General features: G+C 42.3%; 1 protein-coding gene across 1 annotated transcript in view; it reads right to left on the bottom strand.

Moving 5' to 3' along the window:
• LOC120058196 (actin-related protein 3-like) overlaps positions 1–22,336 on the bottom strand; it is a 28,035-nt gene extending 5,699 nt beyond the window's left edge. Inside the window, exons 1-7 of the mRNA XM_039006685.1 lie at positions 22,151–22,336; positions 13,892–13,947; positions 13,356–13,468; positions 10,770–10,880; positions 9,209–9,304; positions 8,878–8,985; positions 7,861–8,004 (exon numbers count right to left, since the gene is read on the bottom strand). Coding sequence (XP_038862613.1) covers positions 7,861–8,004; positions 8,878–8,985; positions 9,209–9,304; positions 10,770–10,880; positions 13,356–13,468; positions 13,892–13,947; positions 22,151–22,194 — 672 coding nt within the window. The 5' untranslated portion in view covers positions 22,195–22,336. The remainder of the gene's footprint in view (positions 1–7,860; positions 8,005–8,877; positions 8,986–9,208; positions 9,305–10,769; positions 10,881–13,355; positions 13,469–13,891; positions 13,948–22,150) is intronic.
• Between the last annotated feature and the right edge of the window lie 203 nt (positions 22,337–22,539).

Raw genomic sequence — 22,539 nt, 5'->3', positions numbered from 1 at the left:
ACCAAGGTCTATTTTCCAGATGAGCCCTGTATAGCACCACAATACCCATAAAAATACAATAAAAACACATTAAACTACACATTCATATACACAACATTACACAAAAAGCAAAACACAATAAAAAAAACATTCTTCAGTAGAAAGGTCACGTTACACCTGTCTGAAATTACCTAGGAGGCACCAATTCCTCCAACGGCATCCAAGGGTTTAAGAGTAGAGGCAGCTGCACTTTGATAAATAGTATCGCCATAATCAACAGGCAGAAAGATTGACTGCACAATATGCTTCCTGCTGACTAAAGAGAGACAAGTTCTGCTTCTGTAAAAAATAATAATTTTAAAACGTAGTTTCTTAACAAGCTCAGTTGTATGTTTTTTAAACAATAAATCATTGACAATCCAAATACTAGGGTATTTGTATGCACGGACTCGATTATAGCACCATCCGAGGAGTAATGCAGTAATATCTTACAATTACACAACATATACCCAATACACACAAATCTAGTAAAGGAATGGAATTAAGAATATAAAAATATATGGACGAGCAATGTCAACACGGCATAGAATAAGATACAGTAAAATAGTATAGGATACAGTATATACATATGAGATAGGTAATGCAAGATATGTAGACATGATTAAAGTGACTACTTTTCCATTTATTAAAGTGGCCGGTGATTTCAAATCTATGTTTATAGGCAGCAGCCTCTAATATGCTAGTGATGGCTATTTAACAGTCTGATGGCCTTGAGATAGAAGCTGTTTTTCAGTCTCTCGGTCCCAGCTTCGAAGTACCTGTACTGACCTCGCCTTCTGGATGATAGCGGGGTGAACAGGCAGTGGCTTGAGTGGTTGTCCTTGATGATATTTTTTGGCCTTCCTGTGACACCGGGTGCTGTAGGTGTCCTGGAGGGCAGGTAGTTTGCCCCCAGTGATGCGTTGGACAGACCGCACCACCCTCTGGAGAAGTCTGCGGTTGCAGGCGGTGCAGTTTCCGTACCAAGCAGTGATACAGCCCGACGGGATGCTCGAGTGTGCATCTGTAAGAAGTTTGTGCAGGTTTTAGCTGACAAGCCACATTTCTTCAGCCTCTTGAGGTTGAAGAGACGCTGTTGCACCTTCTTCAAAACACTGTCTGTGTGAGTGGACCATTTCTGTTTGTCAGTGATCTGTACGCCGAGGAACTTGAAGCTTTCCACCTTCTCCACTGCTGTCCCGTCGATGTGGATAGGGGAGTGCTCCCTCTGCTGTTTCCTGAAGTCCATCTCCTTTGTTTTGTTGACATCAAGTGAGAGGTTATTTTCCTGGAACCACACTCCCAGAGCCCTTATCTCGTCCCAGTAGGCTGTCTCGTCATTGTTGGTAATCAAGCCTACTACTGTTGTGTCATCTGCAAACTTGATGATTGAGTTGAAGGCGTGCTTGTGGGGCCCCAGTGTTGAGGATCAGCGAAGTGGAGGTGTTTCCTACCTTCACCACCTGGGGGGAGGCCAGTCAGGAAGTCCAGGACCCAGTTGCACATGGCGGGGTTCAGTCCCAGGGCCTCAAGCTTATTGATGAGCTTGGAGGGTACTATGGTGTTGAATGCTGAGCTACAGTGGTTCTTCCTTTAAAAGTTTTGAGCTTATGCCGCGGCCGTTAGTGGTAGATGGTGACATTCGGCCATTGCACCACACTATCACAAGGGTGAGTTAGAACGCTTATCTATTAGATATTCTCACAGACCAGATTCGTCCTAACATAAAATGCCCCTTAGATATTAATTTTGAATCCTCCAATCCTCTAAATTGAATTAGACCTCCAGGGCCAATTTATTGATCTTCAAGTATTTCAATTTTCTGAGTTCTGAGAGTCGTTATACCAATTATTATTGGATTATTCACCATGGCAACCACTTGTTAGTTTAACATTGAAAATTGTGCGATTTTTTTATTGAATTCAATCATATTTGTACCACTGTAGATGCTGTATTTATTTACAGTAGTGTATTAAGTACTCTAAAGTTTTACATTTCTAACTCCCAACCTCATGCAACCGCAAAATGTCTGATAAAGCACATAAATTTGCAGTATTTTTATCATCAACATCTTTATGCTTTCGTTAATAAAATGTTTAAAATAATATTTCATAATGCAGATGTTTATTTCAACTGCTGTACATCTCAGCTACATAATCCCCAAGTCTAACAGTATTTTTGAAATGTCTCCAGTAGATTCTCCATTCCCCCTGAAAGCCCCAATCTGCTCACTTAAATGAATAGAGATCCTGGTCATGGTGCTACATAATCAAAGTGAGGACAATCGGCGTTCTGCTGTATACTTATGGTCTACTGTAACCTGGAGTCACACCTTTCCAGTACTCCTCACCTCACCCCGCCCCAAACTCCACCCGTAACACGTTTACCATTCAAAAATGATTTTGCGACCAAAGAGAACAGACGAAATGGACATCGTTTTCATCAAGCCAGCTTCTGTGTTTTTGGTTGATGGCCAATTATAAAAACAGTCAAATGCATTCGTGAATTATTTAAGGTTCCTTTCTCTTCTCTGTGCTGGAGTTCTTTTAAGAATACAAAAGAAGCCTTCCACCCTCGATGGGCTATCAGCAGGACAATAGACTCTTGCCGAGGTGATGCCCCTCTCTCACCCTCTCCACTGTCTGACACCTCGTCAGTAGCCCCAAGGCTCTCGTTCCGATGCGCTTCCTACATGATCAGCCATACATACAAATACATGCGTTTGTCCCCAGAGAATCTAGAAGAGCTCCGTTCTGTTTTACCATGGGATTTCATGAGATATGTCAAATGTAGACGACAGTCCGCAATGATTCAAACGGTTACACGTTGATAGTCAGTCATATGTAAAACATATTTATGCAGCGTTTGGTGACGTCTATCTCCGACATCTATTAAAGATTCATTCCTCAACTGAACAATGAGGAAATTAGCAAATGATGGTGCACTGCATTATTGTTTCATGACTTGCCTAGTTAAATAAAGGTAATACATTTTTTTTTTTTTACATTGTGAATTATACAGACTTGTTAAGCCAAGATTCACAAAATACGAATTTATGAGTACAAAACGCTCGTTGAACAATATTCTATTTAAGAATACAAAAGACGCCTTTCACCCTTGATGGGCTATCAGCAGGACAATAGACTCTTACTGAGTCCACCGAATGCACTTTTTTCTAAACACATCTGGATGGATCCATAATGAATTACTATGGGAATAAATATCACTGAATAACAGAACATTTTGAATAAAGTAGGCTAATGAAGGCAACAGATTGGGTGTTCCAGTAAGCAACAAAGTCATCCAATTGTTATAATAGGATTTGAAGCAATAGCCTAACTGTGTGTGGTCAACTATTTCAGCACCGTTTTGTGCTGCTCTGAGACATGCATGGGGACTGGTCTTGATAGAGCAATGAGATTTTTATTTTCACTGAATCTCCATTTGGGTATTGGTTAGACTAGAATTAGGGTGTGAAAATGTTAGGATTATTTTGCTCTTCACTCACAGTCACTTAGTAGCCTAGGCCTACTCCCGACCGCCGCTCTGATATCCAATAATTCTTCCCAGCTGTATGTAATAACACAAAACATTTTCTGGGCTAACAATGTAATAAATAATACATTAGAAAAACGAAATACTGCAAAGTTTCCTAAGAGCAAGAATCGAGGCAGCCCTCTCTTTCGGCGCCATTTTCACAAAGTACCATATAATAACCATGTAAATCTCTCACGAACAAGGTGACTTTTCAACAAAATGAATTGTGGAAAAACGACTGGAACCATTTCTTAGTTTGACTGCTAGGTTTTATGGGTATTATGACTCATACTGTGGTACTCTATTAAGCACGAGTTTTAAAATCTGTAAGGGCTTCCTGCACAACTGCAATATCAGACTGTAGCCAGGTCAGCAGTCAGGGCAATTGCGTACATAATAGGATCATCTGCATATAGATTAAATCTACAATTAACAAAATGACTATAAATAGTGAAAAGAACAGGTCCTAGTATCGACCCTTGTGGAACACCTTTATGTATTTCAAGAAATTCGTAGTTAACCCCATCAATCACAATGGTCTGAGTTCTGCCACTAAGTTAATCATGAAACCATGAACAGGTGTCAGAGCTCAGGCCTATCGAGGACAACTTAATCAATATAAACAGTATCAAATGCTTTTGACAGATCCACAAACAAAGCAGCACATTTAATTGCAGTGTCTAATACACTGACAAGATCATTGACAACTAAAGTGGTGCCGTAATAGTACTATGCCCAGGCCTAAACCCTGATTGGTTTAAAACTCAAAATACATTTCTCAGAAAGAAAAAATAGCAAAATTGTACATTTACCAAGGATTCACAAAGCTTAGCTAGACAAGGAAGCCTTGAAATGAGGTGATAATTATTAAGATCACTACAATCCCCGCCCTTATGAAGTGGCAACACGAGAGCTGATTTCCATACTTTTGGAATATTTCCCGATAACAATATTAAATAAAAAATGTGGGTTATTGGAAAAACATGATGGGAGCTGCACACTTAAGCAGACTGGGATCCAAATTGGCCAGCGCCTGTGGATTTTTTGTTGTCTATTGCTAGAAAAGCATCCAGGACTTATTTTTCTGTAAATAGCCTAAAAGAAATGCTTTGACGATAATTTCTCTGATCATTCAGCAAACCCCCCTATCAGCATCCAGCCCAATATCATTGTGAATAGGCTTAAAAGTTCTTTCAAAGATAAATAAAATGGTGATTAAATGCATCAATGATGACATTTTTTTTGTAATGAGGCTCGTGTCTGAATAATTTGTTGTGGCAGAGAGGAGGAAGTAGAACCCTTTAGGGAGTAGACATTTTTCCAGAATTTAACTGGGTTCCCATTACAATCTGAAAAAGAGGTAACAAAATAATCAGATTTAACCTTACTAATTTGTCTTACACAATGATTCCTCAGTTGCTTAAAAGCTTGCCAGTCTGGGCCTAAGCCTGTGTTCATAGCCTTGACCCAAGCATCATCTCTTTTATGAATGACTTCTGATAATTTCGGAGTGTACCAGGCATTCGATCTACCTTTTAATCCTTATTTTTTTGAAGGGAGCATGATAATCCACAATAGTACTAAACACATCTGCAAAAAGAGTGAAATATAAATCAGGTTCAGGAATGGATAAAATACAATCAAGGTCACTAAAATAAAGATCATGTAAAAATGCCTGTTCACTGAAGTTAAAGTTCCACTTTGTTATGACACGAGGCTTAGATTTTTGTATTCTCGATCTCGAACACAAACAAGTGGGCAATGGTCACTAATATCTTGGGTGAAGACACCAGTAGAAATATATTTCTCTGGTGTATTCGTTAAAATAAGATCAATCAGAGTTGACTTTGAAGGATCTTTAGGGTTGGTCCGTGTAGGATTAGTCACCAGCTGGGTTAGGTTTAGATCATTACATGCGTCTTTTACACAATTTAGGTCACCCAGGATAATAACTTCTGATTTAGTAAAAGACGTCAACAAACTAGTTAACTCCTTGAGTGCACAAAGGTTAGTCGAGAGAGGACGGTAGACCTCTATGGCAGACAAAGGCTTAAAGATGGTAGGTCACATTTTTTGGCAAGGGGAATAGATTTCAGTAAAAATACCAATTATTTTTAATAAGAATGGCCACACCACCACCTCTACTCTGATTATCAGCTCTGAACACATTATAACCCTCAATATTAATATCAGATTCCAGAATGTCCCCAGAGATCCAAGTTTCAGTCAATACCAGAATGTCCGGATTCATCTGCATAGCCCAGATCTTGATGTCATCCAGTTTAGGAAGTAAGCTCCTAATGTTCAGATGCATCAACCCAAGTCCTTTATGATGTTTAATGTCACACGGAGTCTCCAACTCAAACAAGCTACTTCCAGTAGGCGGTTGCAGACCCTGTCTGACGGTTGATATGGATATAGTTCGTATGGCTTAGGGCTGGGCAGTATACCATATTTTACGATATACCGTTATTGATGCATGGACTGGTTTGGGTTTTTACTTTACCTTCTATAACGGTATTTAAATGTTTGGTTTGTTAAATGTGATATGCCGTGTGTAATGTCAATTTTTGTAGTTTACTTTGCTACTCGAGTCATCGCTCTCCATGCCGCTTTCCATACAGACCGAGCCCCGCCCCGTCACTCAAGGAGCACATTTGTTATTCCTCGACCACGAGACACTTTCTTTCAGTCTGCACGGTCAATGCAGCACATGCAACAATGTTGATGACAATAACGCCGTTTTCACTTTGCTTCTTAATATAAACCCACTAGCGTTCTATAATTACACTATTACTTTGTGTTTCTTACATCTGCAAACAGCTAGTTTCTATTTTCTTAGCAAATTGGGCCAGAATGTTGTTAGCCGCTAATGCTAATCGCTAATAAAATGTACTGAGTCAACGCAACCGTAATTAGCTATACAGCCTGATAATACCAGCGATGACGTAGACCTAAATCAGCATGTTTGTGCAACAGTATCTTCTAAATCAAAGAGGAAGACGCAAAGCAAGAACGTTAGCTACATGAAGTAGCGAAGAAAAACATTCAATATAGCCAAAGATTATAGGGTGCCCTAGGAAACGCTGTAGAAATCAGCCTATCAACACTTTGGTTCCTACCCTGTCACAATAACTCCTCCCTGACATTTTCATTTGTTGTCATGTCAAACAACACTGTATACAAAGTGCCCACTATTATATAATTACTATAGAATTAGAATAATCCTTCTATTTCCATGATTCAAACAGTTCACACAAGTGTTTTGCTCTAAATTGCAAGTCAAATTGCAATTGCAACATTTAGTTTAAAAAAAGGTCTAGATTGTTTGCCCATAACATGTAGCAGTGTTGAAATGATCTCAAATGAGTGCTGTAAATGCAGAAATTGCTGTAAATTAATTTAGGTAGAAGTTGAATTGAACAGTATAAAACAATCAGAATGGAGAAACACCCGTTGAAATCACTTAGAATGTATGTCTTGCCACACTACGGTAACACACTACTCATAAAGCAAATGTTGAACTTTCATTACTCAAAAACATACAATACTGTCCAATTATCTTTTTTTAAATTTTTTATATTTTTTATAAATACCGTGATATGATATTTTGACCATATCGCCCAGCCCGAGTATGGCTATAAGATTGCATGGAACTGCCCCATTTGGTCGATCCCTATTAGTAATAGAAATTGGAATTGCTTTTTAGGCCCTGTGGCCGCAGCCAACGTCAATATGAGGAACTCTCAGAGTAACCAATTATGGAATGTTATAAACTGACTTACATGAGCTTTGGTTGCTATTGTGCATCAGCCCAAGCCCTCTACATGATTTGAAAACCAATAAATGGGACTAGTAGACTAGTGCCAGAAAGACAAAACAGTGAGACTTCTGCCAGAGTGGTCGGTCCGGGACCAGAGTGACAGGTATTGTGATGCAGTAGCATGATTTGCATGGAACTTTTGACCTGTTGTAGTCAAGCCAAGCTCGTATGCTAATACCATGTAGAATATGTTGTAAATCGTCCCCGAAACTGTTCTTGTGAAAGCGAAACATACAGTATTTTGTTGGCCTACGGAACTGCAACAGGGTATGTCATTTCTGTGTGAAGATTCCCTAAGACAACACAGGACCATTTCAATTAGAATTCAACATTCTGGAAAAACTTGCCTCAGAGAACCAGGGATACAGTTAGGGTTGAAAATTTGGTCTAGGATTGGCGCCTTGACTATACTATGAACCAGTACAGTGGTTAGTAATAGGAGGAGTGGTGGATGATCGGAAATGTAGTTCGCTGCAACCTACCTTGACCGCCTTAGCTGTCTCCAGGGACTGCTCTGGGGGGATGCCCACCTCCCTCTCCCTCAAAAGCTGCTGGGTGAAGTAGGTGATGTCACGACCAGCGATGGGAATGTGCTTTATACAGCTGCCGATGACGTAGCCCTCAGCCTATAGCAACACAAAGGCAGATGAGTCAGAGTTCACAATGCTTGGAGTAAGGTGATGTCACAGCATATCAGAATAAATAGGTCAAAGTAGAAGCACATGTTTAAATGACTCTACTTCCTGATTTACACTGTGGTGCTCAACTAAACTTACGGCTTGGATATTTTATTTTCACATTGCCCTTTTCAGCATGGTTTCCAGCAAATATGGTGGATGTGTAACAAGGCCAGGCCAGTACAGTACAGCTTAAATGTGGCTCAGTAGTGTGAAAAGGGTATGAGGGAATATACTGTATACTTTTACCAAACTTGAATGACCATGAATAAGCAGTGGCTTGTACATCCTGCAGGGCACTTTAAAACCAAAATGGTGACTAAATCACCATTGCACAACTTGTGTTCTTGCCAGGAAATTCCTTCTTTACCTAAGTCTGTGTGTCAAAAGTATACAGTGTCCTACTTTCATAGTTTCCTCTCCATCATCTGCACTGATTGAAAATAAATGGACAAGAAAAAAAACTAAAACATACCCACAATATGAATCTTTTCCCTGGCTTTTAACAATCCAGTCTTTTTTAAGATGAGTTCAGAAAATACGAAAGGAGACAAGCAAATGAGGCCACTGAAAAGTATTGAGACGCATGAACCTCAACTTGAACGATTAGAGGTCTGGCTGAGGGAGCCTTTCACTACAACCAGGGATGTGTTCAGTATGGCACACAGAATCCAAACACTTTGTAACGGAACAAACAAATCACTTCAGATTGTACCTCCCCATTACAAAAAGTTCTCTCCCTATACTGTGTGTTGTAATATATCTGTATTTTCTGTCATGTGTGAGAAGGCTGTCCTTCGGTCAGCTGATTGTGCCACTCACCACAGGGATAACGTGGGTGACTCCGTCTCCACTGTCGATGACCGTCCCCGTCAGTGTCCTCTCCCCTACCTGTCTGGATGTCCAGGAGGCCGCCAGTGCCAGGACAGCCTTGGGGGGGGGGGGGCAGAGAAAACAGCATCAATGTGACACCATTGTAAAACAACACTGTCGTGTCCTACATCAGCAAGTCCGCGATGTCATTGACCAGATCCTTTACCACAACAGCAGAGGGCAGTTACGGAGTCTGTGTTTTATACAGTTTAACAGCATATCGGCTGTGTGTGTGTGTGTGTGTTAGATAAAATTGTGTTCCCAGAGATTAAGCGTTTACCTGCACTGCGATGTAGAGCCCTGGGACGTTGAAGGACTCAAACATGATCTCTGCTGTGTACTCTCTGTTCTCTGGTGTGTTCAGAGGAGGCTCTGTCTGCAAGAGGACACCACAGTACTGGGAGTTAAAACTTCCACACACAGACACACTAATCCAACCCGCATCAGGTTTAATAACAACCACATGGACACTCAATTAGGGCTGGCACAATTACCGTATAACCGACGGTTATGACCTTTTAATTATTTTAGCGTGTGGAATGAACAGCTGATTGAAGACCGGACGGCCTGGCATTCGTGCGGTAGTGTCCGTTTCAGCGGTAACATGGACTTGTTAACAATGTTTTTAAGCACCAGCTGCTCTGACAGCTGGTGCATAAAGCTAGTGAGGGAGATGTGAGTCTCCAGCTTCAGTGATTTTTGCAGTTCTTTCCGGTCATTGGCAGCAGAGAACTGGAAGGAAAGGCGGCCAAAGGAAGAATTGGCTTTGGGGGTGACCAGTGAAATATACCTGCTGGAGCGCGTGCTACGGGTGGGTGCTGCTATAGTGACCAGTGAGCTGAGATAAGGCAGGGCTTTACCTAGCAGAGACTTGTAGATGACCTGGAGCCAGTGGGTTTGGTGACGAATATGAAGCGAGGGCCAGCCAACGAGAGCATACAGATCCCAGTGGTGGGTAGTATATGGGGCTTTGGTGACAAAACGGATGGCACTGTGATAGACTGACATCGCCGAAGTCGAGGATCGGTAGGATGGTCGGTTTTATGAGGGTATGCTTGGCAGCATGAGTGAAGGATGCTTTTCTGTGAAATAGGAAGCCAATTCTAGATTTAATTTTGGATTAAATAAATCATTTTTGGTATCATTTTCATGCTGAAGATTCAAGAAAAACGTTGCATTTTTCAAAATGTTCCATCCAATTCGCTTTATTTTTGTAATACATTACACTTGATCGTTCTTGAATAAGTACCTTCATTTCTTTTCGTTTTTCCTCTTTTCACCTATGTTAGGTGAATAAACGTCATCCAAAATTCCATGACCGTCACCTCAATTACATGTAAAACTCCTCGCTTTGCACCTACAGAACAGGTCTTAGTTACAATGCATTATAAGAGCCTCACAATGCATTTATAACTGTCAGGGTTAAGTTAAGAAGTCCTATTGAAATAGGCTCTATTTTCAACCTTTTACTAAGGAATAGTCAACTTTGTGTTAATGGATCACAAACACTGGCTTTAAATGCAACCCAATTCACAGAGAATGAGATAAAGCTCATAATGTAAAGATTTTGGCCGACTGTTTTAAACATTTAGTTTCAGTTCTCTTCACTAGCGGATCCATTTCACATGGCTCACAGTGCCGATATCATCGTACTTCCTCAAGTCTCTTGACATTTATGACATCACTTTTTAAACCACGGGTGCACAACTCAGGCCCTTGAGTTCCACAGTACAGCCGGTTTTTGTTTCTCCCAGGAAGTTGGAAAGAGAGCCTACCCTCTATCCATCAACATGGTTTCTTCCTATTCCGTAAATGTCCCATTTGGCCCATGGGCCTCTTACCAACAGGAAGTAGTGGTCCTCAGGCTCTGCCCTCAGGTACTTGAAGATGACCTGCTCCATGAACCTCTCCATTAGGTCCCAGTCCTCCACGATGCCGTGACGGATCGGCCACTGGTGGGCGAGAGGTCAAAGGTCAGTCACACAGGCAAACACAAAGGCTAGTAAATTACTAAGTGACACCAAGTACACCAACAGACACTTTAGTGCATGATTGAATGAAACTTCAAGTACACCAACTTACATTTAGGACATGACCTAGTGACAAACCAAGTACACTGAACAAAATTATAAAACGCAACACGTAGTTGAGTTGGTCCCATGTTTCATGAGCTGAAATAAAAGATCTCAGAAAGGCTCCATACGCACAAAAAGCTATTTTTCTCAAAAATGTTGTGCACAAATTTGTTTACATCCCTGTTAGTGAGCATTTCTCCTTTGCAAAGATAATCGTTCCACTTGATACTTGTGACATATTAAGAAGCTGATTAAAAACAGCATGATCATTACACAGGTGCACAGTGTGCTGGGGACAATGAAAGGCCACTCTATAACGTGCAGTTGTTACAACGCCACCGATGTCTCAAGTTCAGTGAGTGTGCCATTGGCATGCTGACTGCAAAAATGGCCACCAGAGCCACTGACAGAAAATGTAATGTTCATTTCTCTACCATAAGTCTCCTCTAACGTTGTTTTAGAGAATCTGGCAGTACGTTCAACCAGCCTCAGAACTGCAGACCACGTGTATGGCATCGTGTGGGCTAGCGGTTTGCTGATGTGAACAGAGTGCCCCATGGTGGCAGTGGGGTTATGCATGTGCAGGCATAAGCTACGGATAACAAACACAATCACATTTTATCTATGGCAATTTGAACGCACAGAGATACAGTAACGAGAGCCTGAGCCCCACTGTTGTGCCATTCATCCGCCGCCATCACCTCATGTTTCAGCATGATAATGCATGGCCCCATGTCTCAACAATCTGTACACAATTACTGGAGGCTGAAAATGTCCCAGTTCTTCCATGACCAGCATACTCACCAAACATGTCTCCCAATGAGCATGTTTGTGATGCTCTGGATCGACCTGTAGAACAGCGTGTTCCAGTTAATACCAATATCCAGAAACTTCGCACAGCCATTGAAGAGGAGTGGGACAACATTCCACGGGCCACAATCAAAAGCCTGATCAACTCTTTGCGAAGGTGATCTGCCTTATGCAGAGGGACACATGGTGATCACACCAGATACGGACTGGTTGTCTGATTCACGCCCATATTTTTATTTTTTTGTATCTGTGACCAACAGATGCATATCTGTATTCCCAGTCATGTGAAATCCATAGATTAAGGCCTAATGAAACTTCAATTGACTGATTTCCTTACATGAACTGTAACTCGGTAAAATCTTTGAAATTGTCTGCATGTTGCATCTATATTTTTATTGTTCAGCATACAATAACATACATTTCGTAGGCCTGCATGGCTTAGGAACACTAACATTCATTCAGTACATGGCTTAGTGACTAGCTGTGACAGATGCCTCTCTAGTGAAGTATACTGGTTTCCATATTGCCTTGGAATAGGAATCTGTTAAACACACAGTATGTGAGTTATCACGACACCTTGCAGGCCGCGTGACACGCCTTGCAGGCCGCGTGACACGCCTTGCAGGCCGCGTGACACGCCTTGCAGGCCGCGTGACACGCCTTGCAGGCCGCGTGACACGCCTTGCAGGCCGCGTGACACACCTTGCAGGCCGCGTGACACACCTTGCAGGCCGCGTGACACACCTTGCAGGCCGCGTGACACGCCTTGCAGGCCGCGTGACACGCCTTGCAGGCCGCGTGACACACCTTGCAGGCCGCGTGACACACCTTGCAGGCCGCGTGACACACCTTGCAGGCCGCGTGACACACCTTGCAGGCCGCGTGACACACCTTGCAGGCCGCGTGACACACCTTGCAGGCCGCGTGACACGCCTTGCAGGCCGCGTGACACGCCTTGCAGGCCGCGTGACACACCTTGCAGGCCGCGTGACACACCTTGCAGGCCGCGTGACACACCTTGCAGGCCGCGTGACACACCTTGCAGGCCGCGTGACACACCTTGCAGGCCGCGTGACACACCTTGCAGGCCGCGTGACACACCTTGCAGGCCGCGTGACACACCTTGCAGGCCGCGTGACACGCCTTGCAGGCCGCGTGACACGCCTTGCAGGCCGCGTGACACGCCTTGCAGGCCGCGTGACACGCCTTGCAGGCCGCGTGACACACCTTGCAGGCCGCGTGACACACCTTGCAGGCCGCGTGACACACCTTGCAGGCCGCGTGACACACCTTGCAGGCCGCGTGACACACCTTGCAGGCCGCGTGACACACCTTGCAGGCCGCGTGACACACCTTGCAGGCCGCGTGACACACCTTGCAGGCCGCGTGACACACCTTGCATGACAACTTCCAATTGGTGGGCTTGTAAATAAAAATTACTTCTAGGCTGTCATGGTTGGCAGGTTTGTTTGTGGTTTATGTGAGCTTTGATATACTGTATTGGGTGGGCCTGTAGCCTTTTCAAGTCAACAGGTTTGGTACCTTTGTGGCGTAATTGGGCTTGTCTATCCCCTCGTCGCCAATGAAGAAGTCCAGGTCGTCCACCCCCTTGACCGTCCTTGATCCAACCTTGGCTGACTCTTTGATTGCAATACCTGGGAGGAAGAGATGGAGGGACAGAGAGCAAGAGCGCACGAGAGAGAAAGAGCAAGAGAGCACGAGAAGGAGCGTGAAAGAGAAAGAGCGAATCGATTAGACTAAGGCTGTGTTTGATGAAAGAGCTTTGTTAGGGATACTATGTGTGTTCTCTAAAGAAGACACAAATTCAGTCAAACACCAAGTGCAAGAGTGAACTATGTCCTCACTGTTCACTCTCCGGACTTGTATTCCCAACGCATGGCCCCAAAGGGTTCCTCTTTGAAACCGTGTTAGCTCTCTGCTTGACCAGCTTTAAAATTACTTTGGTCTAGGCAACACAACATGTAAAAAAAATAAAATAATCACCACTGGCTGAGTTCAAGTTCAACAGTTAGGCCTACCCTCTATGTGAGGCGAATCGTCTGGACAGATATACTCACATGATGGAACAATGAACTGTGGCTCTGTGTTCCCTGCATACCCCAGCTTTGTGTATCTGGAAGAGAGCGAAAAGGTAGCTACACCATTAGATTTAACAGCCATGGTAGACTTAACACATGCTCACTGTGCACATTTATGTTGTATGGGTGCCAGTTTATAAAAAAGGAAAAATATATATTAGCAAGCCTAGACTATATTTGGGTTAGCTTCAATACAACCCCTGTTCTTCCATGGATCAGAGCCAACAACTGCAGCTCAACTCTGAATAGCCTACCCTTCGATAGGAAGAGTGTAAAAGGGCATTTGGAATCAAAGCGGCTATTCATACATTTCCCAAAATCCAACACACGTATAAATCTTAGCATAGCGTCATCCTACAACTAGTTTGAGTGCCAGCAGTGTTGCATTTGAAGTTCACTTGCAGTAGGCTAAAGCCTTCCACAGATCGATAATGAAGCCTAGAGTGCTCAGCCCCAAAATGTACAGAAACTGTCAAAATCATTAAAAATGGGCATATTAGTGTTTGAAAGTTGGCAGTCGGCAGAAATCTCTGAAAACTTGGGGTGGGCATTTAGGCTAGCATGGCACAGACTTCCCACACATACCCGGAAACCTATCTAATGGTCTTTTGTTGTGGTCAAAACTATTTCCCAAATTTTTCCCACATATAGACGTAACACTTGGAACATAACCTAGCTTAAATACCACATCAAAGACTTAAATACTAGTACATTTCATGGGCCTTTCTATGACCCATTGTGTAGTGGCGTTTTGCTAGGCACATGCTAGCCAGATGTCGGCGGCTGTGGCTCTGTTCTCCCATCGTTTCCTGGACAGGGCCCATGGGAATGATAGAGGACACTGTTGGAGAGTGCCAAAGCACAGTGTGCATCAAAGACTACAGTAGGCAAGTAACTACTAGTCATAACAGTGCAGTCTTTCAGTTCATGTACTTAGGAGGCAGTAGCAGTCTAAAGTGCATGAACCAAAAATAAGGACATAGCCTAGTTGATACACACACTAGTTAGAGATATGGTAGGGCTGTCCCCGACTAAAAAAGTCTTAGTCGACCGAGAGTCGTACTGTTCTTTCGACCAATCGATAAAATACACAAATGACTCAAGAAAGAACACGATGTTCACACTGTGTTCAAAACAATGACAGCGAGTACCTGTGTGACTGGTGCACGTTGTCTCGCTCTCCTCTCTACTGCAGCGAAAAGGCATCACAGCACAGAACATGTTTATTGCGCTGTCCGTGCTGAAGCTGCAACATCATTTACGCCATGTAGTTTGTTAATTGTTTCTGACTGAAAAGTTCTGTTTACGAAATACCTCATTTGTTTTGGAAAAAAACAGCCTATTCCCTCAACCCTTGCTCTCTTTACGTGAAAAATGTAAGTGGCGCATGCATGTGACCAATAGGGCTTGACCTATAACCTATCATAATCACGTCAATAAATTGTTTATAACAAACTCCGAACACGTGACAGCAAAATGGATGTGGCGGACGTGAAAAAGAAACTCGAAATGGTTACTCAGGAGGGAAAGGGGAAGTCATCTGCGGAAGTTGTGGAAAAACTACTGGAGATCAATAAATCCAACACACGTATAAAAGGAGGGTATAGGAGCAAGAGTTGCGTGCGGATTGTGTGTGCCAAACAGTTGCTGTTAGATTACAATATTTTTCTTTTTTCAGACAATTTGGAACAGTGTACACACTAAATAAGTATACCAGAGTCTATTCTAAAAAATATATATACAACAGACCACCATAGTCCCTGTGCCCAAGAACACTAAGGTAACCTGCCTAAACGACTACCGACCCGTAGCACTCACATCTGTAGCCATGAAGTACCTTGAAAGGCTGGTCATGGCTCACATCAACACCATCATCCCAGAAACCCGAGACCCAAACCAATTTGCCGCCATCTCCATTGCACTCCACACTGCTCTTTCCCACCTGGACAAAAGGAATACCTATGTGAGAATGCTATTCACTGACTACAGCTCAGTGTACAACACCATAGTGCCTTCAAAGCTCATCACTAAGCTAAGGACCCTGGGACTAAACACCTCCCTCTGCAACTGGATCCTGGACTTCTTGACAGGCCGCCCCCAGGTGGTAAGGGTAGGTAGCAACACATCCACAACGGTGATCCTCAACACAGGGGCCCCCCAGGGGTGCGTGCTCAGTCCCCTCCTGTACTCCCTGTTCACTCATGACTGCACGGCCAGGCACGACTCCAACACCATCATTCAATTTGCCGATGACACAACAGTGGTAAACCTGATCACCGACAACGACGAGACAGCCTATAGGGAGATCAGAGACCTGTCCGCGTGGTGCCAGGACAACAACCTCTCCCTCAGCGTGATCAAGACTAAGGAGATGATTGTGGACTACAGGAAAAAGAGGACCGAGCACACTCCCATTCTCATAAACGGGGCTGCAGTGGAGCAGGTTGGGAGCTTCAAGTTCTATGGTGCCCACATCACCAACAAACTAACATGGTCCAAGCACACCAAGACAGTCGTGAAGAGGGCACGACATACCTATTCTCACTCAGGAGACTGAAAAGATTTGGCATAGGTCCTCAAAAGGTTCTACAGCTGCACCATCGAGAGCATCCTGCCTGGTTGCATCACTGCCTGGTATGGCAAGTGCTCGGCCTCCGACCGCAAGGCACTACAGAGGGTAGTGCGAATGGCCCAGTACATCACTGGGGCCAAGCTTCCTGCCATCCAGGACCTCTATACCAGGCGGTGTCAGAGAAAGGCCCTAAAAATTGTCAAAGATTCCAGCCACCCTAGTCATAGACTGTTCTCTCTGCTACCGCACGGCAAGCGGTACCGGAGCGCCAAGTCTAGGTCCAAGAGGCTTCTAAACAGCTTCTACCCCCAAGCCATAAGACTCCTGAACACCTAATCAAATGGCTACCCAGACTATTTGCAGTGCCCCCTCTTTACACCACTGCTACTCTGTTGTCATCTATGCATAGTCACTTTAATAACTCGACCTACATGTACATACTACCTCAAATAACCGGTGCCCCCGCACATTGACTCTGTATCGGTACCCCCCCCCCCCCCCCCTGTATATAGTCTCGCTATTGTTATTTCACTGCTGCTCTTTAATTACTTGTTAATTTTATCTCTTATTTTTATCTGTCTTTTTTGAAACAGCATTGTTGGTTAGGGGCTCGTAAGTAAGCATTTCACTCTAAGGTCTGCACCTGCTGTATGCATGTGACTAACACAATTTGATAATTGGTAAGTCAAATCGCAATTGCAACATTTGGTTAAAAATAAGTCCTAGATTATTTATCGTGCATATCGTGCAGCCCTTGGTGGCAGTGTGGAAATTCTCTTAATTGAGCAGTGGTGTAAAGTACATAAGTAAAAAATACTTACAAGTACTACTTACGTCGTTTTTTTTGTTGGTATCTGTACTTGACTATTTTTTGACAACTTTTACTTCACTACATTCATAAAGAAAATACTGTACTTCTCACTCCATGCATTTTCCCTGACACCTAAAAGTACTCGTTACATTTTGAATGCTTAGCAGGACAGGATAATGGTCCAATTCACACACTTGTCAAGAGAATATCCCTGATCATCTACTACCTCTGATCTGGAGGACTCACTAAACACAAATGCTTTGTTTGTAAATTATGTCTGTCTGAGTGTGCCCCTGGCTATCCGTAAATAAAAAGAAAAAAAGTAAATGGTGCCATCTGGTTTGCTTAATATAAGGAATTTGAAATTATTTACACTTTCACCTTTGATACTTAAGTACATTTTCTCAATTGCATTTACTTTTGATACTTAAGTATATTTAAAACCAAATACTTTTAGACTTTTACTCAAGTAGTATATTACTGGGTGACTTTCACTTGAGTCATTTTCTATTAAGGTATCTTTACTTTAACTCAAGTATGACAATTGGGAACTTTTTCCACCACTGCAATTGAGTGCAGGAAATGCAGAAATTAATAAAAGTGATGAAATTTGTTTTGGTTGAAGTTGAATTGAACAGTATAAAGCAATCAGAATGGAGAAAGACTCATTGAAATCACTTAGAATGTATGTGTTGCCACCCTAGGATCACCCACTACTTGTAAAGCAAATGTAGAATTTGTATTATACAAAAACTAAAAATACTGTCAAATACCGTCATTGTTTTTTAAATACTGTGATATATTTTTTCCATATCGCCCAGCCCTAATATAAAGCCTTTATTACAGCAGACTAAAAACAGTAGCATGCATTTGTGAATTGCGGTTTATTTATTGTTAAGGCAAATTATTCAAAATTCCCTTTGGGATTTAATTTTAAAACTAAAATGCTTGATTGCATTTCAAAGCATGAATGACTCGTATTCTGTGTGATGGCATGAACGAATGATACAGTAGCCTATTTATTGAAATATAGGCGTAAGTAAATTAAGACTAAACAGGGACGTGCTCTCAGGCCTACAGCTCAATGGCTATTCAAGGCTACTAAACAAAGCCTACTAATGATAACGACATTACATATTATTATAATGACGATCGTCATAATTGTAATAACAATAAGAAGGAGATCAAGAAAAGAGGGTATAGGAGCAAGAGCTGCGTGCATATTATGTGTGACAAAGAGGTGCTGTATTATTTTTCTGCCAGTTTGGAACAGTGTAAACACTGAATAAATAAGTAATACCAGTCTGTTCTAACAAAAAAAATTGCTTTGTCCGACATTTTACCGTTGCATGAGGCTTGGTGCTCACGGACTCAGTAGGCTATTAAAAAAACAAACACTCAAACAGAAAACAGATCTGTCTAACTTTTGTAGATACTGTATATGTGGATGATTTATAAAGCCAGGTACATTTAACAGTTAGGCTATTGATTACAGACCTAATTAAGTTGGGGTTTCCTCTCTACTAAATTTGCTTTGACAATTAGGCTAAGGCAAGGGCTGTTTCCTCGTCTCTGCTGCTGCCTCCGCCGCATTGTTCTCAATCCCAATATGCTGGTTAACTTTACTATTATGCACATAGCAACACGGGGAAAGGTGCCAATTATACGGCGCACTGTAAATTACATTTAAGAACCGCGGACAGCGACCCTATCCATCGAGGGAGAAAGCGCATTTGTAATAAAATTGATTTTAGTGTTGCACCATTATTTTTACATACAATTTCAGTATCACGTGTCTTAGAGTGATGGACTGTGCCATCCCTGTGGCCTCTGCAATGGATTAGTCCACCGAGACAGGTGCAAATCAGACAGGTGTCTTGTGCACCATTAAAAAATATATATATTTTGCGACTGCTCGACTAAAGAAATGTCGGTCAACCAACAGTCTATCGACCAAACAAATGACCAGTCGACTAAAATGTGGTCAGCTCTAGGATATAGCCTAGTCTAGTTGAGACAATACCGTAAGGATATAGCCTAGTTGAGACAATACCTTAAGGATATAGGCCTAGCTTAGTTGACACTACAATAAGGATGAGACATTGTCTAAAGGTGCTTTTCAATTCCATAGTTTCAATGAATAGGCTATAGCCTAGCTAGAAAGTAGGCTAGGCCTAGTTGCTTATAAAAGCCTAACTATGAAGAAGAAGAATTCTACTATGTGTACTTGGAACGTGGAAGGCACAAAAACACAGGCTTAGGGCTTCATTCCACTGAACAGCCCTAGCATGTCTGGGGCAGCTACCTGCCTCAACAAGCCTGTTGCACCACACTCCTAGCAGTGGACACAAACACAGGAGTGTTTCAATTCCAAATCGACCCCCTAGCCCAGGGTTCCCCAACTGGCGGCCCACAGGCCGAATTTGGCCCATGGGTGGGGGTTTTTGGTGCCCCAAGTGTTCTGAGCAAATTTGCATTCTTATTTAACATTGTCATTGTTGGACATAAAATACTAAATTAAAAACACTAGGAAATCAGCTCCAAGTGATTTTAATTTTGGAAATCTTTTCCCCAACTATTCCCACGAAAAATATAGAGACATGATCGTATACAAATGTAAGCAATGACTACGTTTTAGTCAAATATATCTGTTTGGGCTTCTTGCGGTCAATTTGCATTCTACAAATTATTTGTAATTTAAAATAAATCGGCCCAGGGCTGAATCTACTTGCTGATCCCTGCCCTAGCCCTTCGTCACTATATCTTAAAGGATTGGATAGGTGAGATAGAGAGGAAGGTAGGCTGTCCATTGTCCTAACTCACCCTCTCTATAGTGGGGATATTCTGACATACTGCTTACACCCAATCTTCTAAAAATCTAGGCCCACTTTCTATGAAAGAGATAGAAGGTAGGGGCTAGAGATAGAGTCGGGATTGGGCAGTGGGCCTGGACTGGGTAGCTCTCTGTGAAATGCTAACTAGGCCTATCCACTAGGCTACACTATGAATCAAGGCCAAATGCAGGCTAAATTTAGACAATGATTAGGCCTAAATATATACGAGATAAAAACTGTTTGCTGTGGATGATAAGCAACGGACGACTCCACCCTAGTCGCAGGTACTAGTCTCAGTTGTAAGCCTTGCCTGCAACACCTAGCCTACATATGAAGCCTTTGTTTTGACCAAGAATGGACCCCTGCAAAAAACATATTATACAGTAGCCTACATAAAATAGTGGCTCTTTCACATAGCCCCGAACACAACTTTTACAGAGGAGTGGACAAACTAGCCCTACAGAGTTCTAAGAATAGCATCCCACTTGTGCATGAGGTAAAAGGATGTGGAGTTCAGTTCACACATTTTGGCTATCTGAGCGTGACTCATGAGCTGTGTGGTGGTGTACTCGATTTGACTTCTGCTGGTCTGGTACTTTAGCATCTTGGCCTTCTCAGCATTTTCAAACATCTGCTTTACAAAGGAGTTAGCCTCATTCTCCATCCTCAGCTGTAGTTTCCTGTCCTCTTCCCCAGCGAGGACCAGATGCACTAGCCTAATAGCCCAAAGGGAGGGGGGAAGATAAGTGGAGAGGTATGCAGGGCAACATACGGAGTGACGAGTTCAAGTCTTTACATGCAAGTGCTGCAGCACAGTCGCATCTCAGTTAGGCAATAACCCTAACTATAGTATTAAACATAAATCCCTGTCATTTCAAATAATCTACATCTAGGCCAAGGATATATCAAATGCATACATTAGATATTGCTCCTTAGATTAAATCATGTACATTGATAAACAATAAGTAGGCCGAACAATTAACACAAGTAACAGATGCAGAGAATTGCACTAGCAATACTTATTCAAAGACTGAGGACCGAACAAAAACATTCTTGTGTTACTAAATAAGACTCACCAAAGTGATTATTTGCTAAAACGAGGCAACTAAAATGTTGTGGTGTATTGCACAGTTCGATAATGAGGGATTAGCCTAAACCTAACTGTTCCTAATTCACTGGCTTTGAATACATCTTGGGACGTGCAATGAATATATTGGCATCCAAAAATATTGGGCATAATGCAGAAGTATGCACAATCAATGAAAAGCGTTGTAGAACTGTGAGGTCACTCAAGTGAAAATTCCCTTGCTTATTTACGAATTCGAATCAGTCTTTGTTATTCAGAAAAATATTTCATGTGTAGTTTCATTTGAGATATATAAGGATCAGACTAGGGCTAAAGTGAAGAAATTAGAGAAGTTTGCTAATCAAAAAAACATGTTCAGATGCCGAAAACGACCATATATGGACTAAAAAGCGTGAATGAGGAAGTCGACAATATAGGAAGTCGCTCTGCGCGTGCTCAAAGTCGGGGATGACTTGTAGTAGGCACTGTAAAATTACTTATGAACTGTATAGCTAGTAGCTACCATTACACAGTACAAAAAAATATGCAAAGCCCATTTATAATGTCCACTCAGAGTAAGTCAGAAATGTAAAACAGTTCTATTAGAACCCCAGCAATAGGGTTAGTATTTTTTTGTATTGAAAAAGCCTTTCCGACAGAAAAACATTTTCTGATATCAAGCAATTAGCAAGCTTATAGCCATCTAGCTAACGCGTTAGCCAACTAGCGAACACAGCAAACCGCAGTCAATTACAATGAAACAGTCGTGCAATAACGACCTAACAAAACAATGAAAACATTTGTTTCGCAATGAATCGGCATGAAAGGTTACATTAATTATATTTAGCAAGCTAACTAGCAACACACCCAGTTGCTGACAGTGATGGGCTATGTCTCGGTGACACCCAAAATCTCGATGCTCTGTCTGTACCGCGTTCTAGTTTGAATAGCTTACCCTGTACCACAGTCGACAACACACGCCGGTAATCGTCCTGCCATCTCGTGTACTTCTGGTAATCACAAATGTTTGTTTTGAATTGAAAGCAGTCTGTGTCGGGTGGAGGATCTTGCAAACCGTCCACAGGAGTACGGAATCCAGAACCCGTACAGTTTTTACTTCCGCACTTGGTCTTGGACAGGCAGGTCGTCACTAGGTAACACAGCCACAAAGTCATAAACCCCGCCTCTTTCTACAATTTCGCATCTTAAAATCTGATTTTAAATCTTAACCACACCGCCAACATTATGTCTTCACCTATGCTTTAAATAAGAACAAAAAACAAAAAAAATGTCATTAATATTTTCCGATATAGCCAATTTGACTTTGTGGATGCGTTATCTAGT

Source organism: Salvelinus namaycush, chromosome 13 (assembly GCF_016432855.1).
Source record: "Salvelinus namaycush isolate Seneca chromosome 13, SaNama_1.0, whole genome shotgun sequence".
NCBI lineage: Eukaryota > Metazoa > Chordata > Actinopteri > Salmoniformes > Salmonidae > Salvelinus > Salvelinus namaycush.
The sequence above is the reverse complement of the archived record's forward strand: the minus strand, read 5'-3'. Positions and strand labels throughout refer to the sequence as shown.